At 39.8% G+C, this 24,083-nt stretch overlaps 1 protein-coding gene across 4 annotated transcripts in view; it reads left to right on the top strand.

Annotated features, from left to right (window-relative positions):
* Positions 1-923: 923 nt before the first annotated feature.
* Tnip3 (TNFAIP3 interacting protein 3) overlaps positions 924-24,083 on the top strand; it is a 76,001-nt gene continuing 52,841 nt past the window's right edge. For 3 of the 4 annotated variants that reach the window (XM_042692984.1, XM_042692985.1, XM_042692987.1), the window contains exons 1-2: positions 924-959; positions 13,383-13,471. In XM_042692984.1, the coding sequence (XP_042548918.1) occupies positions 957-959; positions 13,383-13,471 (92 nt within the window). In that variant the 5' untranslated portion in view covers positions 924-956. Of the gene's footprint in view, positions 960-13,382; positions 13,472-17,473; positions 17,555-24,083 lie in introns of those variants that run through there. The other variant, XM_042692986.1, reaches the window with a different exon arrangement.

Raw genomic sequence — 24,083 nt, 5'->3', positions numbered from 1 at the left:
AATGTAACTGTTAATTTGCTTATTTTGTGCTAGCCTTAGGGCTTGAACTCAAAGCCTGGGTACTGTTCCTGAGCTTTTGTGCTCAAGCCTAGTGCTCTACCACTTGAGCCATAGCTCCAGCTTTTTGCTGGTTAATTGGAGCTAAGAGGCTCACAGAGTTTCTTGCCTATGGTATCTCTGAACTGTGATCTTTAAATCTCAGCCTCCCAAGTAGCTAGAATTACAGTTGTAAGCCACCAGTGCAGACCCCAGACTTTTTCTAAGCACAACAAGAAAAAAAAATAATTTCCCATCTTATAACGCTAGTAAAGAAACATGGAGGCTATCAAAACAATCTCTCCTCCAAGTAAAAAACAAAAACAAACACTAAAAAGAAGAATGTAAAGGGAACAATGAGTCTATTTCTCAATTACTTTAAAGGGTAACTGTTTAAATGTTAACCTAGGTGCTAGCTCTTTCAGGAAAGACATAGGAGGAAGAAACAGAAGAACATTCCTAGAAATGAGTGTGTGACCTGTGGTCCTTACAGTAAATCATACTTATTCTATGCTGATGTTTATGTGTTAGCCCTGTTCACCTGATAGAACTTTTCCATTCAGTGGGCAGGAGGGTTTCCTGTAGTACCCCAGATTGCCTGAAGAGGGATGTTACTCTCTCTATTCCATTACAACACAGAGATTCAGAGGGAATCCTCTGTGGTCTCACAAAGATCACGAATCTTTGATCTGTGGGTTGTATTTGTATGGAAGAGGTGAATATTAATAGCCTTTTGGCACTATGGTGACTTTCGTTAAAAAGGGATTTCCCTGTGTATGGGCTGCGTTAACCTTTCAGAATATATCTTTCTACTTAAACCACCACGCAGTTACTGTTTGATTCAAAGAGTCATAAGAATCTCTGTATTTGAGCCTGAAGCATGCTTAGCTAGCTCTGAGAGGGACTTCCAGCCCCAGAGCATGGTGAGTAGCAGGCTGCCTCTGCCTTTGCTTTCATTTTCTTACTTTACCAGAGTTTGGAGGTAACTTCAGTAATCTCTATAAAAAGCCAAAGATTTTCCTTTTAGAAAGACAATGATGGATGAGAGTTAAGATTATTAACAATTAAGACAGGGTCTTAATGTGTTCCAGGTAGGAAATGGAAGGGAACTTCTTGCAAATGCAATGATCAGATGTTTTCTTTCGAAGATTTTATTTTAGAGCTTTCACCAGTTAGGCTCTTTGTTCTGTCTTTATGTAAGACAAACTATGGAAATCAGCACTTTACTATTGGAATGTTATCCAAGGTTGCTTTATTATTTCTCTAAGTTCTGTAAGTAGTTAGTAAATTTAAATACTCAGCTTAGTAAATTTGTGTGCATATGTGCTGGTCCAGGAGCTTGAACTCAGGACCTGGGGACTGTCTCTACGCTTATTTTGCTCAAGGTTAGCACTCTACCACTTGAGACACAGCTCTACTTCTGGCCTTTTTAGTAGTTTATTGGAGATAAGAGTCTCACGGATTTTCCTTACCTGGTCTGGCTTCAAACCATAATCGTCAGATCTCAGCCTCCTGAGAAGCTAGGATTACAGGCGTGGGCCACCAGCACCCAGTTTAGTAAGTGTACTATGCTTCTGGTTAGGATATTTCAGAATCAGCACAAAACATCAATGTACTACTAAATCTCAAAACAATGTTTTTCTAAATATTAGGTTAAACTGTTACTTAGCTGATTATTTTTTCAAAGGAAAATAGAAAATAAATTTCCCTAGGAATAATTTATGTGTAGACCTTTCAAATCACCTTCTAAGAACAGTTATTTGAATATGCAGTAGTGGGCCAAGATGAGCTAGACATCTCCCAAGGTCAGGTTGCAATGTTCCATCAATCCAGCAACATTATTAAGCTTCTGGCATAATCATAAAATTTTGTGTTGTAAAATGTTACTCAGGAGGCTGAGATCTGAGGATCATGATTTGAGGCCAGGCCAGGCAGCAAAGTCCTTAAGACTCTGATCTCCAATTAATCAACAAAAACCCAGAAGGCCAGGAGTAGAGTTGTGGCTCAAGTGGTAGAGTGCTAGCTTTGAGCAAAAACATTCAGGGGTAGTGCCCAGGCCCAGAGTTCAAGCACTTGGATTGGTACACACATACAAAAAAAAATTATTCAGGGGACTTTGTGTTTCCTGGGAATCTCAGGCAATATCCTGGTGCAGAAGGTTGTTTTAAGTAGCATAGCCTTCCCAATCCCATCCCCTCAGCCAAAGGCCTCCACGGGCCCTGATTATATAGGACAAGAAACAACTATTGCTGAACGCATCAGTGGGAACAGGCTGCTTGCTGATATGGTGTTCCCAATGTTTAAGAATTCTTTTTGGGAAAAATTTCAATTGTAATATATTTTAAAGTAACAAAATCAATCTTCTCATTTCCTCTTCTTCTGTCTTTGGTGGTGGTGGGAGTTGTGCGTGTGTGTGTGTGTGTGTTGTTTGTGTGTGTGTGTCTGTCTGTCTGTCTCTCTTCTGTCTCCACCTCAGCTTGTTTCTGCTCTGTCTGTGAAATGCACATTTAATTACTATACCATTGGCTTCCAGGACAAGTTTTCATTGAAACCTGTGGTCACGATACAATTTTCCAATTTTAATAACATTACAGAGACATCAGTGAGGAATAAATGTGTGTGTGTGTGTGTGTGTGTGTGTGTGTGTGTGTATGTGTGTGTGTGTGCTGTTTTGGTCCTGGGGCTTGAGCTCAGGGCCTAGGTACTGCCCCTAGCTCCTTTTGCTCAAGGCTAGCGCTCTACCACTTGTATAGCTCCATTTCTGGATTTTTTTCTTTAAATTGGTAATGGTTAATTGGAGATAAGAGTCTCATGGACTTTCTGCCTAGGTTGGCTTTGACCCATGATCCTTAGATCTCAGCCTCTTGAATAGCTAGGATTATAGACATGAGCCACTGACATCCAGCTAGAAATCATTTCTACATATGAGAAATTGAGTGTTGAACTCAATTGCTCCTGTAAGGAACTCAAATCACAGCTGCCAATGAGCGATGTGGACAGGAGGAAGCAGAGGAGAGCCCTTCCACTGAGTTAAAGCTCCTGATAGCTGGAAAAGGTGCCAGTCTCTTTTTCCTGAGAGATGGAGGAAGAGAAGACTGACGTGCTAAGTCTTGTGTCAGAGGAATCCACACTATTGAGGAGAAAATCTTGGGACTCATTTCAACTGCCAACTTTTAAAAATTGTTCTTCAGTGCTTTAGTATTTAGCTATTAATTTCTGAACATTTTTTTCATTAAGATTAGATAATAACTTCTCAGAAGAAAGCCTATTAGTCACAATTATTCTGTCTGTTTGGAATTGTGACAGTTTGGATCTTTCCCATTTTTGTTTCATGAAGGATGCAGTTCTTAGAATAAAAGAAATGTTTTACACACACACACACACACACACACACACACACACACACACTCAGGCCTTAGAAACGGAAGCAAGAATTTTTAAAAAAGTCTTATTACTGAAATTGTTTGTTTTGCAGGCTGTGGGGTTTGAACTCAGAACCTGGGCACTGTTCCTGTGCTTTTTTGCTCAAGGCTAGCACTCTATCACTTGGGCCACAGCTCCAATTAAGCAACAAAAAATTGTTGCTTAATTGAAGATGAGAATCTTACAGACTGTCTCATCTAGGCTGGCTTCATACTTCGATCCTCAGGTCTCAGCCTCCTGATTAGATAGGGTGACAGACATGAACCATCTGTGCCCAGGGGAAGAGGGCAGATCTTTGAAAGTGGTCAAAATTAAATATCCTCATGGTTTTGAAATTAGAACACCATATGGAGGAGAATTATGTCGATAGTTGTCATGCTTAGCTCAGATTCCTTCTTTGTCCTAAGAGCGTGAAAAATATTAGACAACAAAGCCATCACAGCGCAGTTAGCCCAGTGTTAACCAATTATTGTAGCAAGTAATCGAGATCAGCCCTTCTGTGCTAATCCAACAAGTATAAATTCTACAAGAAGAAAAAACTGCGGGACTGGTAGCGCAGGCCCGTTAATGCTTGCTACTCAGGAGGCTGAGATCTGAGGACTGTAGTTCAAAGCCAATCCAAGGCAGGAAAGTCCATGAGACTCTTATTTCCAATTAAGTACCTAGAAACCGGAAGTGGAGCTGTGGCTCAAGTGGTAGAGCACCGACCGGCCCTGAGCAAGCACTGAGGCCCTGAGTTCAAGCACAAAAAAATAAAGTATACCAAAAATTAAGCTATTAATACCCCCCAAAAAAACAATTATATAAGCAAATTGGCTCAGGCTGGCCTTTATGTCAGTGAGACTCCATGTGGAAGAACTGGTACTATTAGCTTGAGGAAGGGAACGGGGTTGAGACTTGCTCACCTGTAATAGATAGGTAAGCAGTCCCACTGCTGGCTTCACTGAAAGCTAGCTACATAAATCAGACATTTTTGCTCTCATGTTTCATGATTTTGAGAAGAATAACCAACATTGGAAAAGAATTCTACTTTCTCTTCTAATGCTCATGCCTGTAATCCTTGCTACTCGGGAGGCTGAGATCTGCAGACTACAGTTCAAAGCCAGCTCCATCAGGAAAGTCTGTGAAACCCTTGTTTCCAATTAGCCATCCCCAAAAGCCAGAAATGGAGCTATGGGCCAAGTTATCGAATGCTAGCCTTGAGCGAGAAAGCTCAGGGACAGCACCCAGGCCTTGAGTTCATGACCCATTACCAGCATTTCAAAAACAAATCTGAATTTATGATTTGGGGGATTTCCAGGAAACGCTGAGGAAAAATCTGTAATGTGAGAATATGTCCCAGAATAAAGTTGCGTAAAGACCCACAATAAAGGTCTGCTTATCTGTTCGTGGCTGTCATTTCACTGATATGAAGACCTTCATAGGGTAGATATTGGTCATTGGCCATAACTCACTAAACTCTAGGACACATGACTGTACAGCAATCGTGCAGTGATGTTGAGATGATCAATCTTTGAAGCATCCAGGTGCTGTTGGAGAGGTTCTTAACCAGTCCAAGGTGTGGTTTCTTTGTAGTTCAGCGATGATGATAAACCCCTTACTCAGAGATGAGTAAATTTGGTATAGCCCTGGTAATGGAATCTGGATGTCTTGATTCCCAGTTTAAGAACATTTGGAATTTTTATCCACAGATGTCAAGGTATTTTGTGGTGGCTGCTGTTTTGCTTTGTATGTGTGTGTGTGTGTGTGTGTGTGTGTGCTGGTCCTAGGGCTTGAACTCAGGGCCTTGTGCTCAAGGTTACCATTCTACTACTTGAGCCACAGTGGCCATTTCTGGATTTTGTTTTGTAGTAGATTGAAGATAGGATTCTCCCAGACTTTCCTGCCTAGGTTGGCTTTGAATTGCAATTCTCAGATCTCAGCCTCCTGAGGAGCTAGGATTATAGGCATGAGCCACCATCACCAGCCAGATTTGAGAATTATACAGGGGCCCTGATGGGATTTGAGCAAGTCTGTGGTGATAAAAGCCTTGTTACTATAAAAGACTTCTTAAAAGGAAATAGGTGATGAAAGTTCCCTGATTAGACACCTTTCTCAGAAATATAAATGGAAAAAAACACTAAAAATTATGTCTTTTGATTTAGCCAAACAATGGGTAACCAACGCTCTCTTTGTCTTAATTTCCCTGAGCCATGTACTGTAAATGAGAATGGCATGTCATTTTCTTCTCTTCCATTTTTCCCCCATTGCAGTCCATTTCAGTATCAATTAGCTTAATTGCTAAAACAATAAATGACTGAACATATAAAAGAATATGTGTGGGCTAGGAAGGTGGCTCAGTGGTAGAGTGCCTACCTTGCATGCATGAGGCCCTGGGTTTGATTCCTCAGCACCACATAAGCAGAAAAAGCCAGAAGTAGTGCTGTGGCTCAAGTGGTAGAGGGCTAGCCTTGAGCTGAAGAGCTGAGGGACAGTGCTCAGGCCCAGAGTTCAGGCCTCAAGGCTGACAAAAAAAAAAAAAGAAAGAAAGAAAAAGAATATGTGCTATACTTCTGCTTTTGACTGGCATTAGTACTCTAAAAAATCCTCATTAGGTATGATGGCACACACCTGTAATCCCAGCAACCAGGAAATAGAGGCAGGAAATAGAGGGGCAACTATATAGTGAGCTCTGTCTCAAGAAGGAAAAGGAAAAGACAAAAAGAATAGAAAATAAGAAAAGGTAAAAAGAGGGGGAAATAAAGAAAAATGCTATGCACTTACCTACTTTGCCCAGACATTATCTGAAATATTTGTATACAATCTTAGCTCTGGACACATATATTTAAGTTTGTTTTATAGTCACTTGATAATTGTTTCTCTTTCGGAGTGGGTTCCTTTTTACTTTACTTTTCCTTTTCCTTTGTCTGTCCTGGGGCTTGAACTCAGGACCTATGGGCTGTCTCTGAGCTTCTTTTGCTCAAGGCTAGCACTCTACTCCTTGAGCCACAGCACCACGTCTGGCTTTTTCTGTGTCTTTGGTACTGAGGAATGGAACTCAGGGCTTGACGTGTGCTAGGCAAGCACTCTACCATTAAGCCACATTCCCAGCCCTCTATTTTTCTTTTGATACAACAGTAGCTCTAGGAATGAAGATTCTTGAATATATCAAGTGGTGGTTTTCATAGAGTGATAACAGTATTATTGATAGTAAATATTGAAAGGATTATTAGGAAAACATATTCAAGATTTTGCACTGAAATATCACCATTCCGTTCCCAGTTTGTCTTCTGCCATAACCATCTGCCTTCATTTATTCCACCTTTTGGAGGCACAGTATGGGATTCTAGGGATTTGGTTATGAACAAACTATGCCCAATCACAGAGCACAGCCTCATGGAAAGTGGAACCAAGGCAAATCAACACATACCAAAACAGAGAAATACTGTGATAATAACACTACCACAGAGAATGAAAATCATCTTCTAGAAATCATGAAAACATGAGAATAAGGATGAGTCTAATTTTGAGGTATAGACTTTGGTGAGATCAGCCATGGGACTGTTTCCTAGCCATTAAGGTAAGCCAGTCTCAAACTCCATCTCTTTCTTCTGGCTAATAGCACCAATTCTTGTACATGGAATCTCACTAGTATTAAAGGGTAGTAAAGGCTAGCCCAAGCCAATTTATTTGGTTGGTTGATTTTGGTGGAGGATTGGTTATTTCTTTCCTTTTCTTTTTTTTTTTTGTGCTGGTACTGGGGCTTGATCTCAGAACCTCACACCTTACTTGTCTTTTTCTGTTCAAGGTTGGCGCTCTACCACTTGAGTCACATCTCCACTTCTGTTGGTGATTACAGTGCATCTTGTTCAATGTCACCCCTTCCACCAGTTTCCCCCATCTATCACAGCTACACCCATAGTTTAAATGAAATATAGTACATGATAGTACACAGGCACAAAAAGGTAAAAGAATTATTGTTTACATATTAACTAATTTGCTTAGCTGGGAAACATCCAACAAAAGCCAAGAGGCAGTGGTTCATGCCTTTATTCGGAGCCATTCATATGAAGGTTGAGACCTTGAGGATGATGGTTTGAAGCTAGCCCAGGCAGAAAAATCCGTGGGATTCCATTTCCAATTAACGAGTAAAAAGCCAGGCTGCAGGTGTGGGTCAACTAGTAGAGCACCAGGAACAAGAAGACTAAATGAGCGTAAGGCCCTGAGTTTAAACCCTAGTATTAACAAAAAAAGGAATAACTAGATTTAGGTTACGTATAGCTAAGGCAAATATAAAAGTAATTGGAGACATGCCATAAAAATTTGTTTTTAGACTGTATTGAGTCTTAAAATTGTTTTCCTGTAAATTAAACCTAGAATTTATAGGCAATTCATTCTGGATAAGAAACTCTATGAGGACTTAATAAATTCATACTTGGGAAAGAGGGCTTGTAGAATACTATAGTATGTATATTGAGTTACACATGATTAATATTATTTATTAATTAATTACTCTTTCCACTTATAGCCAACTTTTTTATTAACTTATTGTCTGTAGGTCTCTTATTAGATCAATAAGAAAGCATTTTATGTATTCTTTTTTATTTCTGTGTGTACTGAGCTTGAATTCAAAGACTTACACTCTCACTGAACTGTGTCAGCTCAAGGCCAGTGTTCTACCACTTGAGCCACAGCTCCCCTTCTGGCTTTTTGCTGGTTAATTGGAGATTGGAGTCTCTAAGATTTCTCTGCTTGGACTAGCTTTGAACCAGGATTCTCAGATTTCAGCATCCTGAGTAGTTAAGATTATAGGCATGAGCTAGAAGTACCCAGCTGCATTTTATGCATGCTTAAATGCCAAAATGTCACTAGAAACCAGCATATAACCTTTCCTTAAGGATATGTGTGAATATTCACATATTTATTGTGCACCATTTGTCTTGGAGAATTGTATGTGTGTATGTGTGGTGCGTGTGTGCGCGTGTGCCAATAGTGTAGCTTAACTGAAGGACATGGACATTGTCGTTGAGCTTTTTGCTCAAGAATAAAGCTCTACCACTTGAACCACAGCTCTACTTCCAGTTTTTTTTAGTGGTTTATTGGAGATAAGAGTCTCAGGGACTTTCCTGCCTGGACTGGTTTCAAACCACAATCCTCAGACCTCAGTCTCCTGAGTAGCTAGAATTATAAGTGTGAGTCACTGAGCTATCTTATAGAATTTTAATTACTTTTCACATAGATATAAGCACAGTAATTTTGGTGATGATTTAGTGATTACTGGGGATATTTCACCCAAATTATCTTGAGCCTGGTTAATATTTAATTTAATTTTAATTTAGTAGAGACAGATATTGGAAAGAGTTTCTAGGTCAGTACTGTGAGCTGTAAATTATACGCTCCATAGAGAAGCACATTTTATGTACATGAAAAAATCACTTGTCAGCCAGATGCCTGTGGCTGATGCCTGTAATCCTAACTACTTAGAAGGCTGAGATGTGAGGATCATGGTTGGAAGTTATCCTGGACAGGAAAGTCCATGAGACTCTGATCTCAATTAAGCATCAAAAGGTGCCAGTGGAGCTGTGGCTCAAGTGGTTCAGTGCTAGCCTTGAGCAAAAAGAAGTTCAGGAACAGTGCCCAGGCCCTGAGTTCAAGCCCCAGGACTGTAAAAAATAAAATCACTTCTGTTTTAAATAAAGATGTTGTGGCTTCTATTATTTTTACATTTCAACACATTACTATGTAATAACAAAGACCTGAGAACATGTAACAGAGGCACACAATAGAAGAATTATTTGGCAACTCCTCACATTATGATTCCAAGGTCTTTAAACACTGATTTTTGCAGAGTCTGATTCTGGCCAAAATACCCTGGCCCTAGGGCCTTACATTTGAAATTCGAGTGTATTAAAAAGCTGTCACCACAAATGGTGAAAAGCTTATAAAATTGGGGTTGCTTCCAAAAGTAAGTCTATCCTTTACAGTTGGGTTGTTTCGAAAGTGTGGAGTGTATAAACTTCTGCTTAACTCATCAAACTGTGTATGATCTTCCCTGATGGGCTGAAATCCATTCAAGAATCTAAGGCATCTTCTGCTGAAGCTAAACAGAGCTGCAGCTGTGTCTTCAGCAATATGGGAATTCCTTTGTGGAAAGGAAGGCGTGGGCAGGAGGAGGAAGAGAAAGATGGAAGAAATCAAGGGTGTGTCTGTTTTTGATTGGCTGGAAGCTGTCAATCTCTGGTCATTCAATTTTGGGGCTCTAAAAACTGTAGGTGCTTTAAATTTTAATCCTTTGGGGTTGAAACTTCATTGATACATGACAAGCCAAAAAATAAATGTGTACGTTATCCACTAAAAATATCTGAGCAACCACTACTGGCCATAGTATGTCTTATTGTCCTTAAAGGTTTTATAAAAATGTATTTTATTATCTTTAAGTAGTTGTACAAAGGGACCTCAACTCAACATGTCATATTTTGAGGACAATGCAACTTGGTTAATGTCACCCCTTCCATCTTCTCCCCCATCTCTCCCAGCCCCGCCTACCCCCCAAGTGACCTGGTTCCTTTGTCACATGGGCACATTGAATATTATCACTGCATTCACCCACCTTTTCTCTATTTGTTTTAGTTATTTTCCTTACCATTGTGAACGTCCCGACCACTTATCATTCACCCTCTCATCTTCTCTCTGATACAGTTAGATGTCCTTTTGTCATTCTAGTCTTCAAGCACCATGTTCTCACTGAGATCTACACAAGGTCCTGGGTAGATAAAATAAGAAACCTCTGGTCTGGGGCCTCAAAGGCTTTTCATCCTATTTTCTCAATAGAATGATGAATTCCTTGAAGCAAACAGTATACATTTACTTGAAGTCTTCAGTCAACAGGAGCCTCCGAAATAATTATTCATGCCAACCTTCATCTACTCACTCTGTCAGATGACCATGAGTCCATGAGGAACTGACCACAGTGACTCTGGTCCCTTCCCACACCCATGGAATGACACCTGTCCACAACTGCCCTGCACATATATACTGACATATCACAGTGCACCCAGAAATATGTACAGCTACTGGGTGTATATTTATATAACTATATTTATATATATGTATTTATAAAATTTATGTATATATGCTTATATATACATTAATTTTATAAGTAAATAAATATTCTATTTATATACATCAATATACATATTTACATTCTTATTCTTGTCAGTTTCCATGCCTTCTGTCTTAACTAAAAATGCATATATAATATAAATGCATAAATATGACATATATATAAGATTCTTACAAACAAATATAATATGCATTATAAATACACATAATATATTCATATATAATAGTTATATTAGCATGTACTTGTATATTTATACATTTTTATAAATATAGTATATAAATGTATCTTCTATTTATATTCTATTTACATATATTATATCATAAATATTTTCAACTATAAATATATTTATATTTTAGATTTATATAATTATAAAATATACATTATAATATATAAATTTCTATAAACATATATTTAGAAATATATATACAACATAATATATACCATATATACAATATATATTTACAAATAGTACATCTTTATATCTTTCTTCCTCTTTCCTTCCTTCCTTCCTTTCTTCCTTTCTTCCTCTCAGCATTTTCTCTTACCTATTTTCCTCAAGGGTGATGCTCTATCACTTGAACCATATATTCTTACATTTTTCTGGTAAATTGGAGATTTAAAAAATCTCTCAAATGTATCTGCTCAGGCTTTTATGGGACCTTGGTCCTCAGATTTGTGCTTTTTGAGTTGCTAAGGTTACAGGCATGAACTTCTGCTTCCCAGCTAAAATACACCTCATTTCATTTCCGACTTGAAATTTCATCTGTACCATATTTAATTATGAGATAATAGAAAACCAAAAACCAGGAGTTAAAAGGTTTGACATGGAATCCTAAATTGGCTACCAATTTTCATTTGTCCTTTCTGGGCTGGATAGTATCATAGCTCTTAAATGATGGAAGAAAAAGAAGGCAGTTCTGTATCCTTGAGGACAAATTCTTGTATTGATTCATAAAATCCCTCATCTTCCAAAAATCATGTCATGGGAAGTTCTCTATGCTAGCTGCCTTCATCTTCCTGTGCATTTGTAGGATTGTATAAGTTCCCCTATGTGACAATAAAAAGTAAGCTATTTTGTGATTTTGTACAGAAGATTGCTGTATTCGTTGGTGGTCTAGTTCCTACAACAGTCCTGGAAGGCTTTTGCTTTCATCTAACAGCTGACTACCATGGTGGTTAACAGATGACTTTTAAACAGCTGTCACAGCTGAAAATAAATGGAAACCAAAAGCCACCCTTCCATACTATGTACAGATAGTTTGCCAGTAGTTGAAATGAATCCTTCTTGAAGACTTCTAACAAACTTTGTGTGTGGGGTGGTGGTGGTGGTGGTGGTGGTGGTGGTGGTGATGGCTGTTTTTACAATTCAACAGAAACTCATAAACTCAGACAAGCTGGCTTTATATTTCTCATGGGATCAACTCCCTAAAATTTTTAGTGGAATAACAGCCACTATTTGTTTCCAGATGCATTCAAAATGTGTTAATTGCCTGCAGGAACTGGCTTTTAAATTACAGACAAGTCTGCAAATTTTTCAACCCAAAGATTGAAGTATGAACCTTATGAGATACCATGCTGTCTGTATAATGTTTAACCACCCTTTGGTGCTTAAATTGCTATTAATATTAAATAGAGAGAAAGGAAATAAAATTCATGTGCCAATCTGAAGGAAAGAAAAACACTTACATATTGTTGGTGAAAATGTAAATTAGTACAACCCTTAAAGGAAACATTATTGAGGTTCCTAAGAACACACACACATATACAACAACAAAAACAAAAACAAAACAGTAGTGAAGCTAGTTGTTGGTAGCTCGTACCTGTAATCCTAGCAACTCAGGAGGCTGAGATACGAGGATCACAGTTTGAAGGCAGGAAATTCTGTGAGACTCTTATCTCCAATTAAGTACCAAAAAGCCAGGAATGGAGCTGTGGCACAAGTGGTAGAATCCTGGTCTTGAGTACAGGGGCTTGGAATGTGGCTTAGTGGTAGAGTGCTTGTTTAGCATGCATAAAGCCCTGGGTTCAATTCCTCAGTACCACATAAACAGAGAAAGCTGGAAATGGTGCTGTGGCTCAAGTGGCAGAGTGCTAGCCTTGAGCAAAAGAAGCCTAGGCTCTGAGTTCAAGCCCCAGAACTGGCAAAAAAAAGAAAAGTTCCGGGACACTGCTTAGGCCGAGTTCAAACCCCAAGACCTGCACACATTAAAAACAACCCTATGTCTTAAGGACAACCCTTCCCCACCTTATTCTCTTTTCAATTTTACATGACCAATTTTGCTATTAGCCTGAAAATCCTATAAGTTAGTTATAACTCCCAATGGAGAAAAGGCTAGGACAATGGCATTTTGTGAAGGAGGATTCTGGGTACTGATTGGTCGTTGCTATTTGGTATGGTAGTAGGGATTGGTGTGGTAGATTGTGGTTAGGCCCTTGTGGGAAACTCATTTCTGAACTACGGCATATGGATCTGCGGACATCAGTTTGACAACTTTAATAGTTCCTGTGTGTGTGTGTGTGTGTGTGTGTGTGTATGGATGGCTAGCTTCCTTCTTTCTGCAGGGTAATTTCGCCCTGTCCTATGAATGCTCTGAGCCTATGTTTATTATCTTCAGTGTCTTACCTTTGATTGAAACTAGGCAGAAGGCAGGTTTGTGCTCCATCATCTTGTAACTGGCAGGGCTGGAAATAAGACGTGAGAGTTAAAACATGGCTTATGGTGAAAAATCTATTTAACAGGTGAGTTTCTTCTCTGGTGATTGACATAGCTCTCTTGCCTAAGGAAATGTCTGATATTTGTATCCATTATATGTATATTTAGGTTCCACGTGGATACCTCATAAACAGAAGAAATAAGAAACAGGATGAGAAATTGATTATGTTCGCCAATCAGTGTGAAGATCCTGAAAGGTAGCATTTATAATTATAACCTACATTGTTCTAATGGTAGTGCTCCAGTCAGAGCACATGGCTTTCAGACAAAGATGGTGAGTCCAATTAGAACATAGGAGAATGTGTCTGGGTGGCTGCCAGTGGCTCATTCCTGTAACCCTAGCTACTCATCTGAGGATCATGGTTCAAAGCCATCCAGGGCAGGAAATTCTGTGAGACCTTATCTCCAATGAACTAACAAGAAGCCAGAATGGAGCTGTGGCTCAAGTGGTAGAGCACTAGACTTGAGTGCAAAAGCTCAGGGACAACGTCTAGGCCTAGAGTTCAAGTCCCAGGAGTAACACACACACACACACACACACACACACACACACACACACACACACAAAAGAATATACCTGGGTGGAATCATTGATCATAGATAAGAAAACCAAGGCATGCATTGGTGTGGTGCCATACCTCTTCCATTGTTATCTAAGGGGCAAGGATTATGGTGTGTTATGGGAATTGTTCGATTTTTAAGTTATTTGGTATATTTTCATTGACAAAGCTATGGTAGTTTGGATGATTTGTTTATACTTGTACAAATTTTCTTCTAGGTATCTACTCAATTTCACCAATAAGATGAAGATGTAGCTATATCTGTCTCCTGATTTTGTTTAATCCTCAGCTCAGATATGATGTGATACATTTTCTGAATCCCTTATTTTAAAACATGCCTTCATCAGCCACTTTCTCCATCCTGTCAATCTTCCAATGTTTCTGCAGATTCAGCCTATTCTTTGGTGAGAGTGGTTCCTTAGCTCTTTTTGATGCCATCTTCTGAGCAGTGAGCGTTCACGTGCATCTTCTAGAAGGCACAACATGTTACTATCTATTATACTTACAAATGGCATAGCCTTCCCTTCGAATCTGCCATCAGCAAGAGGACGTGGTCTGAGTTTCCATTGTTTTCTGCAAACAGCTAGCACCACATCTAATATACGAAGCTTGCTGTATAAAAGCTGGGTGCTGGTGTTTACACCTTTAACCCTAGCCACTCAGGAGTCTGAGATCTGAAGATCATGATTTGAAGCCAGCCTGGGCAGACAAAGCTGAGAGACTCTTATCTCCAATTAACTACCAAAAAAAGCCAGAAGTAGAGCTGTGGCTCAAGTGGTAGAGGACTAACCTTGAGCACAAAAGCTCAGAATTCAAGCCCTGGATTCAAGCTCTAGTATAGGAAAGAAGGAAGGAAGGAAGGAAGGAAGGAAGGAAGGAAGGAAGGAAGGAAGGAAGGAAGGAAGGAAGGAAGGAAGGAAGGAAGGAAGGAAGGAAGGAAGGAAGGGAAGGAAAGAGAAATAATAAGATTCAGGTTCTCATGTCTGTGTTTCTCACACAAGAGTTCTCAGAGTCTGTAGATCTGGAAACTTCTCTGGTTCTTAGCCCATGAGAAGTTATTTAAAGAGATTTATGTGTGCTCCCAACATGATAATAATGGTGGTGAGTGCAAGCAACCATTTAGAATTTTGAGCCACAGACTGACAATAGGAAAATCTAGCAGTATTGTGTAAAATTGACAATACCAGAAACTTTAATAGATAAATCTGTTCCACCCCCAATCCACTGGCACTCAGTACTTATGCATTTCGTTGTTGTAGAACATTTAACCTTCTTGTTTTTGTTTATTTATATTTGTGCCAGCATTGGGGTTTGAAATCATGTTCTCACACTTTCTTGGCTTTTTTTTTACTCAAGGCTGGCACTCTACCACTTGAGCCACAGCTCTACTTCTGGCTTTTTGGTGTTTAATTAGATATAGGAGTCTCACAGACTTTCCTGCCCAGGCTGGCTTCAAATTGTGATCCTCAAATCTCAGCCTCTGGAGTAACTAAGATTATAGACATGAACCACCAGCACCTGAACATTTTTAGTATATTTTTAAATGGATTATGCATTCAGGAAATTTACCTAGGAAGGAAAGCTCTTCTGATTCATCTCAGCTTGAGGTGGGAATGATTGCAGAAGAAGAAAACAGATGTGAGTTCTCCAGAAGTGCCCCTTGGCATTATGCGCAGTCCCTGCAGCTTCCTGCAGCCTCTGATACTACTGGCTATCCATATACTATATAAAATGTATATATAATATTATATAAAATATATTTATAACTACATAAAATGTATATATAATAGATTTATAACTATGTAAATGTATATAATATATAAAATATATAAATATACATAAATGTTATACATATATACATGTATATATGGATATATAAACATATACATAAATACAATGTAAATACATATATAAATATATAAAATATAAATATATACATACATTATATATGTATAGTGTACAAATCATATATACACTCTCCCTTGGCTTTTTTTGCTCAAGGCTGGTGCTTTCTTTTCCACTTGAGCCATGGCTTCATTTCTGGCTTTTTAATCTTTCTTCTGAGGTAAGAATCTTACAGAGTTCCCTGCAGGCTGGCTTTGAACTGCAGTTCTTAGATCTCAACCACCTGAGTAGCTAGGATTACAGGTGTGATTAAGCCTGGTACCAGGCTTAATTCTTTTTGCCTGCTTCATCCTTACCATTCTTTCTTGACTCTAAATTTCCCTATTTTGGCAAGTTGGGGGAAAGAACCTTTGATACAATTACTATCTACAACTGAAGAGGGGTTAATTCTCTTATTTTGTTAGAAATCTCTTCTGAAGAGTTGAACCAGCATTTTTAAAATAACACAGAACATCACAGATCCTCAGAATTGTTCTGCGAAGGTTCCTAATTCATTTATTTGCAATACAAATTTGTCAGTTTTTCAGAAATTATATTTCTTGAAATGAATGAATATAAAAGTCACATTGGGTTTTGGGTCATTGGTCTCATTAAATTTCTTCTCTTTCCAAACAAAGAGGGTAGCCGCTTAACCCTGTATTTATATGTAATATAATAAATATGATTAACTTTTATCGATGGAGAAGTTTAAAGAAAGTGAAGACAAGAGTCTCTGGGAGAACTTCCAGTTTCTCTGGTTTCCATAAAACACAGTTGGGAAGTATTTCTCAGGGGATCAGCTCTCCTGGGTTGAACACTGGCTTCCATTTTCTGAAGCTTAGCTTCTCTAGGAAGCCCAAGCAGACAGCTATGGCGTAGCTTTTGTCTTGTCTGGTTTTACTAATTTGTGCTTGCTTAAATTCTTGGATTCAACATAACAGTCATTTGTAAAGGTGTCATCATGAGCTGGATGCTGACTACTTGTACCTATCACCCTAGCTACTCAGGAGCCTGAGATCTGAAGATCACGGTTTGAAGACAGGCTGAACAGATAATGGGAGAGAATCTTATCTTCAATTAACCAGCAGAAAGCCAGCAGTGCAAATGTGTCTCAAGTGGTAGAGCACCAGCCTTGATTGAAAAAGTTAAGGGAGAATGAGAGGCCCTGAGTTCAAGCATTAGTTAAAACAGAGAGAGAGAGAGACAGACAGACAGACAGACAGACAGACAGACAGACAGACAGACAGAGACAGAGATAGAGAGACAGAGAGAGAATGAAAGCTATTACCATGGCCCCAGCAGTGTTCAGGAGACATTGCTGGAAAGCATGTTCAGTTAGGATTTCTCCAAGAACTGGCATCTCATTTATGTATCATTTACCTGCCTAGGACCCTTACTGGCTCTATATTGAATTTTGTATCTGGAGATTAGAAACTCTCCAGCTTTTCCCTCCATGAAATGTCTTTCATGTAAGCTGCTGGGGGCCAAGTGCTTGTTGGGAGGTCTATGCCAGGCCTGGGCAGGCCACAGACAGCCAGCAGCCAGAGAATGAGTGACGTGTGTTCCATTGTGTGTGTGGCGACTCTAAGAGTCATTCTCTTCTTACAAAATCAGCTCCTCCTGCCTGATGATTGAATCCACAGTCCCTTTAGTGCAATCCACCCAGTGTCTGTGGCTTGAATGTGAGGCGCTTCTAACCAAGTCACATGATGGGAGATACTGCATTCGTGAACTCGCGGTTTTTCAGGGCAACTTGGCAAAACCAAATGCACTAATCTCTCTGAGTCTCTGACAGGAGGTTATGTGAGTCCACTGGGGAAATAATGGGGGAAAAATGTAAGGACTTGAGTTTTGGAAACTTTTCTTGGGCTTTAGCTATGGTGGGTGAAGTGGGCTTTTCTCTGGAAGGCTCGGTTTGGGGTACAATAGTGCCAGATATGCCTCTGTTCAATGTGGGTTTTCTGTAGAGAGTATGCAGCTTGTGTTGAGAATTTGTTTAAAAGACTGTGTGTGTGTGTGTGTGTGTGTGTGTGTGTGTATCTGTGTGTGTCTGTGTGTCTGTGTGTCTGTGCTGATAGGTACCAGAGCTTGAACTCAGGGTCTGAGCACTGTCCCCTAGCTTTTTCATTCAAGGATGATATTCTACCACTTGAATCATAGCTCTACTTCTGATATTTTCCTGGTTAATTGGGGATAAAGTCTCATAGACTTTCCTGCCCTGACTGGCTTTGAACTGTGAACCTCAGATGTCAGCCTCTTGAGTAAGCTAGGGTTACAGGTGTGTGCCATTGGCTTTTGGCTCAGAGCAGTGTTTTTATGTCACAGAAAGTACTGTTATATAAAAAATGAAATTTATTTTAAAGATCAAACTATTTGGTTGCTTATCTTTGTTTTCATTTTTCTGTACTATATCAAACTTTATTTTAGGACACAGTAGGAAGTTGTACCTTGATATACAAACAGAAAGTTAGCTATAAACATTGCCAATGTAACTTAAATAGTTTCATACTGCGTATCTTGTCATTATTGCAATACTTGAATTTAGCATTGTTGGGTACTATTATTCATAATCAGACTTCACATGTGTGTAATGTCTTATGTAGTTTAGAAAGCCTTTTCACATTTATACCTAAATTTAGAATAGATTACAAGCTATATAGAAAAGTTAACTTCATGATTGGTTTGGTTTGGGGTTTTTTGTTTTGTTTTGGTTTTTGAGGCAATCTCTTTGTACTGACTGGACAGGCCTGAAACTTTCCAACCTCTTGTCTCAGCTTTCTGTGTGCTGGGATTATAAGAATTCATTAACGTGCACACCTGGAGAATATGGTTCTTATTTATTTATAATTCCATACAGATCCTTATTTTTGAGTGCTCACTGGCTCCTTAGGAAGAGTTGATTCCAGTCGGTGGCACCTGATATGTTCTCTGAAGACATCCACTGGGTGGATGGGTGAGAGGATTCACCTGTGAAGGTGCTCCACTCCTGACCTGAACAAAGCGTTTCTCTGATGATCACAAGTTAACCTGCCACTACTATATTCTTATGCTGGCTTTCTCTTTCTCCTTGAAAGCAGTTATTATCTTCTTACAATAAAATCAAAGCATAATTTATGTCAGTTCTTTGTGTGGCTGCTCCAAAAAGTACTATTTTTATAAAGATGGCTTTCATGTTTGCAAAGCCACTGAAAGTGTGTGCGTGTGTGTGTGTGTGTGTGTGTGTGTGTGTGTGTGTGTGTGTGTGTGTGTGTGTGCCAGTAAGGGAACTTGAACTCAAGGCCTGGCCACTGTCCTTGAGCTCTTTTGGCTCAAGGCTAGTGCTCTACCACTTGAGCCAGAGCTCCACTTCCAGCTCTTTGGGGTTAGTTTATTGAAGATAAGATAATTTCATGGACTTTCCTAACCAGGCTGGTTTCAAATCACAATCTCCAGTTCTCAGCCTCCTAGTAGCTAGGATTACAGGTGTGAGCCATCAGCATCTGGACTTAATAGTGCTTATAGCTCAATATTAAATCATAATTTTTCTCTTTTGAATATAAAGGTCATAGGGTAATCCTTATGTTAGAGAACTATGAACCCTCAGGAGCTTAGTAAAGAAAAAGTCCTTCAGCTCCTCCTCTCTTCTTCCACTTTTACTGATATCACAGTCTCTTACCAAAAAGTGACCTAGCTTTCACTCTTTCTTACCAAATTCACTTTGTGATGCTCCCTCTGAGCTTGGTTCCCCCAAAGTTATTCTCTTGCACCATTTTGTTTGTTCTCTGTCTGTCTGTCTGTCTTTCAGGCTGGTGCTAATGCTTGAACTTAGGGCCTTGAGAGCTTGCTTGATTTTCTATAGTCAAGGCTGACACTCTACCACTTAGTCACACTTCCAATTCTGGCTTTTCATTGGTTCCTTGGAGACAAGAGTCTCATAGACTTTTCTGCCTAGGCTGGCTACCATCTTTAGAGCTCAGCCACCTGATTAGCTGGGATGACAGGTATGATCTACCTGGTGCCTGATATTAGTTCTCTTCCTAAAGCCTGTGAGAACTTGAAATGGCCAGCTAGGCTGGGGTTCCAGAAACCTGCTGGGTGAAGAGAAACCAAAAGCTCTCTGAGGAAATTACAACAGAATAAACCAACACAACTCTGTTGAAGAGTGGAGAGCCAGGGGACCTGGTAGCTGGCAGAGGAACTTCCCTGATCGTTAAATCCGTCGCGCTGGCCAAGTCTACCACTGCTGTGTTTGCACTAGAACTTCCGTGGTAGAAGCATTTTCCAGTCAGCAGTTTGTTGGTGGTTACAGAGAGCAGTGGGAACCCACTGGTGGGGGGCAGGTGTTTGGGGCTCCTTTGTGCATCCAGGGACTGCTGCGGACCTGGCATCTGCTAACTGCCAAAATGCTGCGTAAAGATGAGAGACATTACTCAGAAGTGTGGAAACCCCCTCAGAGGGATAGGTACAGACCGGGTACCGTTTTGAGAAACTGGGTCTAAATAAAGACTGTTAAAGGCCCTAGTGTACAGTTTTTGAGAAATCCTGGACTGTCGCTGTCCGCCCCCCCCCCCCCATCTGTCTTTTCATTTTCTGCTGGTCCTGGGGCTTGAACTTAAGACCTAGGCCTTGTCCCTGAGCTTTTTTGCTCAAGGCTAATGCTCTACCCCCCGGAGCCACAGATCCATTTCCTGCTTTTTGGGTACTTAATTCGAGATAAGGGGTCTCATATACTTTCTTGCCCAGGCTGGCTTCAAACCATGGCCCTCAGATTTCAGCCACCTGAGTGGCTGGGATTACAGGCGTGAGCCACCAGCACCTAGGTGTTCCTCTTCGTAATTTAAGATTGTGTAAAAGGGAATTCATGATTTTTTTTTAAGTCTCTTCATTGTAAAAGAAAACCTCTCTGTGGTGGTTCTCCGAAAGCTGTTGCTCAGCATTGTCAGGTACAGTTGGCATTACCTGTGGAGGTGAGCAAAGGCAAGGGAAAATCCACTGGTGTGCCTGGCTCCATGTGGGGGTAGTAAATGGGCCAAGTGGAAGTTGTCATTTCGTCTTAACACATGAACAGCAGAGATGTCACCTGCACCTCCCATATCCCCTGGTAAGGGCTTTCTGTCTCTGATAGGGGTTTTGGGGGAGGGGACATGTGTGTGGCTGGCCTTCATTTCCTACAGGAAGAGGGGCTCTTTCCTGCTGGGTGTGCGCAGCCAACCATGACCAGCAGCACCCCAACTTTTACCTCGTAAGTCAGATGCTGTCCTACAATACCTGCACTGCTTCTAGCAGCTCTCTTGACATACCGCCTTCTCTGATGCTGCCTCAAAAAGAGTATGCTTCCTTTCCTTCCTTTGCAATCTGCAGGTACCCAAAGGGATTTTCCACCTCCTAACACTCTGAACTAGATGTACCCTGGACTCTTTTTCTGGGGCATTCTCCTCTAGCTCTTCAGGCTGCCAGTACTCAGTCCATTCCAGTTGACTATGGGGGAAACTTGGAAGATAGAAATCAGTAATAAACGAAGTCTACCAGCTTCAGCATGTCATGAATTGGAATCATTTATTTATTTGTTTATTATTAATAAATTAATTCAATCATTTTTGTTCCTGTCTTAGAGTTTGAACTCAGGGTCTGGGTACTGTCCCTGAGTTTTTTTGTTTGAGGCTAGTACTTTATCACATGAGCCACAGCTCTACTTCTAGCTTTTTGGTGATTTGTTGGAGAGATGAGTCTCATGGACTTTCCTACTTGATTTAGCTTTGAACCGCTATTCTGGGATGGCAGTCTCCTGAGTAGCTAGGATTACAGGCGTGAGCCACTCACACCTGACTCGCAGATGGGAATCTTTAATCAATGGTTGCTTGTTGTCACTTCCTCTTCTAGTGCCAGACTCCTGCTCTTGCATATGACCTTTGGAGTTTTTTGTTTGTTTTTTGTGGACATCACTTCCATATCTTTAAGCCACAAGAGCCTTTAAGCAAGGCTCCATGCTTTAACTTAAAACTTAATAGTGCCCTCAACTTAAGAATAAAAACTGCTATGTTGACCACAGTCAGCTTTGCGGATGCATCTTTAAACTTAGTACCATACGTCTAGGATGTATGTGGTAGAAAACACAAGCTCCAGCCTCTGACGCATACCCAGCTTTAGGAGCACTTACAAGCTTTATTTTTCCCTGGACTTTCTAGTTTTACTTTTTTTGTTGTTGTTTTAATAGTTGATTTTGTGATTTCATTTTATCTTTTCTTCTTTTGGGAGGGTGGGGTGTGTGTGTGTGTGTGTGTGTGTGTGTGTGTGTGTATCTTTTAAATGGGTCCCTGATGTAGCCTAGCCCAGACTAGATTTGAACTGATCTTCCCGCCTTTTCCTTTCCACATACCCAGCTTACTTTTGGTTTGGAGCTTGTCTTCTCTCTTGGGCCTGCTATGTTGCGGTTGGGTTTTCTCAACTGTTTATTTGTTTATAAATTTCACTGAGCTTTTTCTTAATTTTTTTTTTTTTTGCAACTTTTCACTTTGGGCCATCAAAGAGGACCTAGACACCCCTTTCCAAAAGATCTCTTTAAAAGGGTTACATGTTAAACATGAGTCTTTCTTGTTGCCCTTTCCAATTGTTTATATTTTTTTTAATGTATTTACCTCAAGGCTTTACGGATGTTTTGTGGAATAATATAGCCCATGCTTGCCTTTGAGAAGTTATTCTCGTATTTCATGATTCTTTTTTACTGCTGTCTTTGGACATTTTCCAAACAGATATACTGAGTAATTTTAACTTTAGCCTAGGGCAGTCCATCTTCCTGACCAATCTCATTGGCTGTGATTCGATCTGACACTCACTGCTTTTAAAGAGCGTGACTGTAAATCATTGCAGGTTGGGTCAAGAGCAGGGTGAAGTGGTATCACCAGCTGCATGTGACAGTCTCTTTGACTGCCAAATGTCCTAGCTTACCTCAATCTTAAGCATTGCTCTTTTAGCCTTTACATTATTGCATTTCTACAAGTATTGGAGTTATAGTTGTGTCAATCTGATAAAGAAGATCTATAAGGCACAGCAAATAATTTTATATCAAATAACTCCTATTACATTGCTGGGTTCTTGTATCATTATCCTTAACGGCTGTCATGTGAAATCAGTGCTTTAGCATTTTCTTTTATTTTAATTTCTGTGCCAGTCCTAGGACTTGAATTCAGGACCTGGACACTGTCCTTAACTTCTTTTGCTCAAAGCTAGCACCCTATCACTTGAGCCACAACTCCACTTCTGGCTTTTTGGTGGCTCATTAGAGATAAAAGTCTTACAGACAGGGGCTGGGAAGGTGGCTCAGTGGTAGAGCGTTTGCCTTGCATGCCTGAGGCCCTGGGTTCGATTCCTCAGCACCACATAAGCAAAAAGAAAAAAGCCGGAAGTAGCGCTGTGACTCAAGTGGTAGAGCACTAGCCTTGAGCTGAAGAGCTGAGGGACAGTGCCCAGGCCCAGAGTTCAGGCCCCACGACTGGACCCCCCCCCAAAAAATAAGTTTTACAGACATTCCTATCTGGACTCACTTTGAACTGTAATACCTAGATCTCAGTCTCCTGAGTAGCTAGGATTATAAATGTGTGTGATGGGTACCCAACCAGCATTTTATAATAGATGAAAATACTTTGGTATTTTTTTTAACATTTCACTATGTAATAATCCATTTTGTATACTTAGAAATAAGTAGAAGTAATTATTTTGATAACTTTTGCTTAAAAATGCTATGATATATAAAAACTATTTATACTATTTATGCCAGTGGCTCACGCCTGTAATCCTAGCTACTCAGGAGGCTGAGATGTGAGGACTGGGGTTCGAAGCCAGCCCAGGCAGGAAAGTCCATGAGACTTTAATTTCCAATTAATCACCAGAAAACCAGAAGTGGAGCTATGTCTCAAGTGGTAAAGCACTCATCTTCAACTGAAGAGCTCAGGGACAGTGCCCACGCCCAGATACAGATTTCAAGCCCCAAGAGCAACAAAAAAACCCCTCAAAAAACAAAAACAAAAAACCCACAGAATGTTCTTTGATATCAAGAGTCATAGCATTGAAGAAAAGTATTTAAATTGAAGAAAAGATTATTTTTGTGTACATTTCTTTTATCTACATTTTCATTTAAAAATATAAGGAAACAAGTCTTATATAAAGAGGGTTTAAAATATTTGTTGAATAAAATGAGGGAAAAAATTCTGCAGTTTTTTTCTATGGAAAAATGTTAGCACGGGCCCCTATTTTCAAGGGCAAATTTCTTTTTTTTTTTTATTTATTTATTTTTTTTTGTAATTAAGTTTTTTATTGTGAAAATACTGTACAGAGGGGTTACAGTTACATGAGCAAGGTAATGAGTACATTTCTTATCCAGCATTGTTGC

This window comes from Dipodomys spectabilis, unplaced genomic scaffold (assembly GCF_019054845.1).
Source record: "Dipodomys spectabilis isolate Male_0828 unplaced genomic scaffold, ASM1905484v1 ptg000162l, whole genome shotgun sequence".
Classification (NCBI taxonomy): domain Eukaryota; kingdom Metazoa; phylum Chordata; class Mammalia; order Rodentia; family Heteromyidae; genus Dipodomys; species Dipodomys spectabilis.
This window is presented reverse-complemented; position numbering and strand designations above follow the sequence as displayed.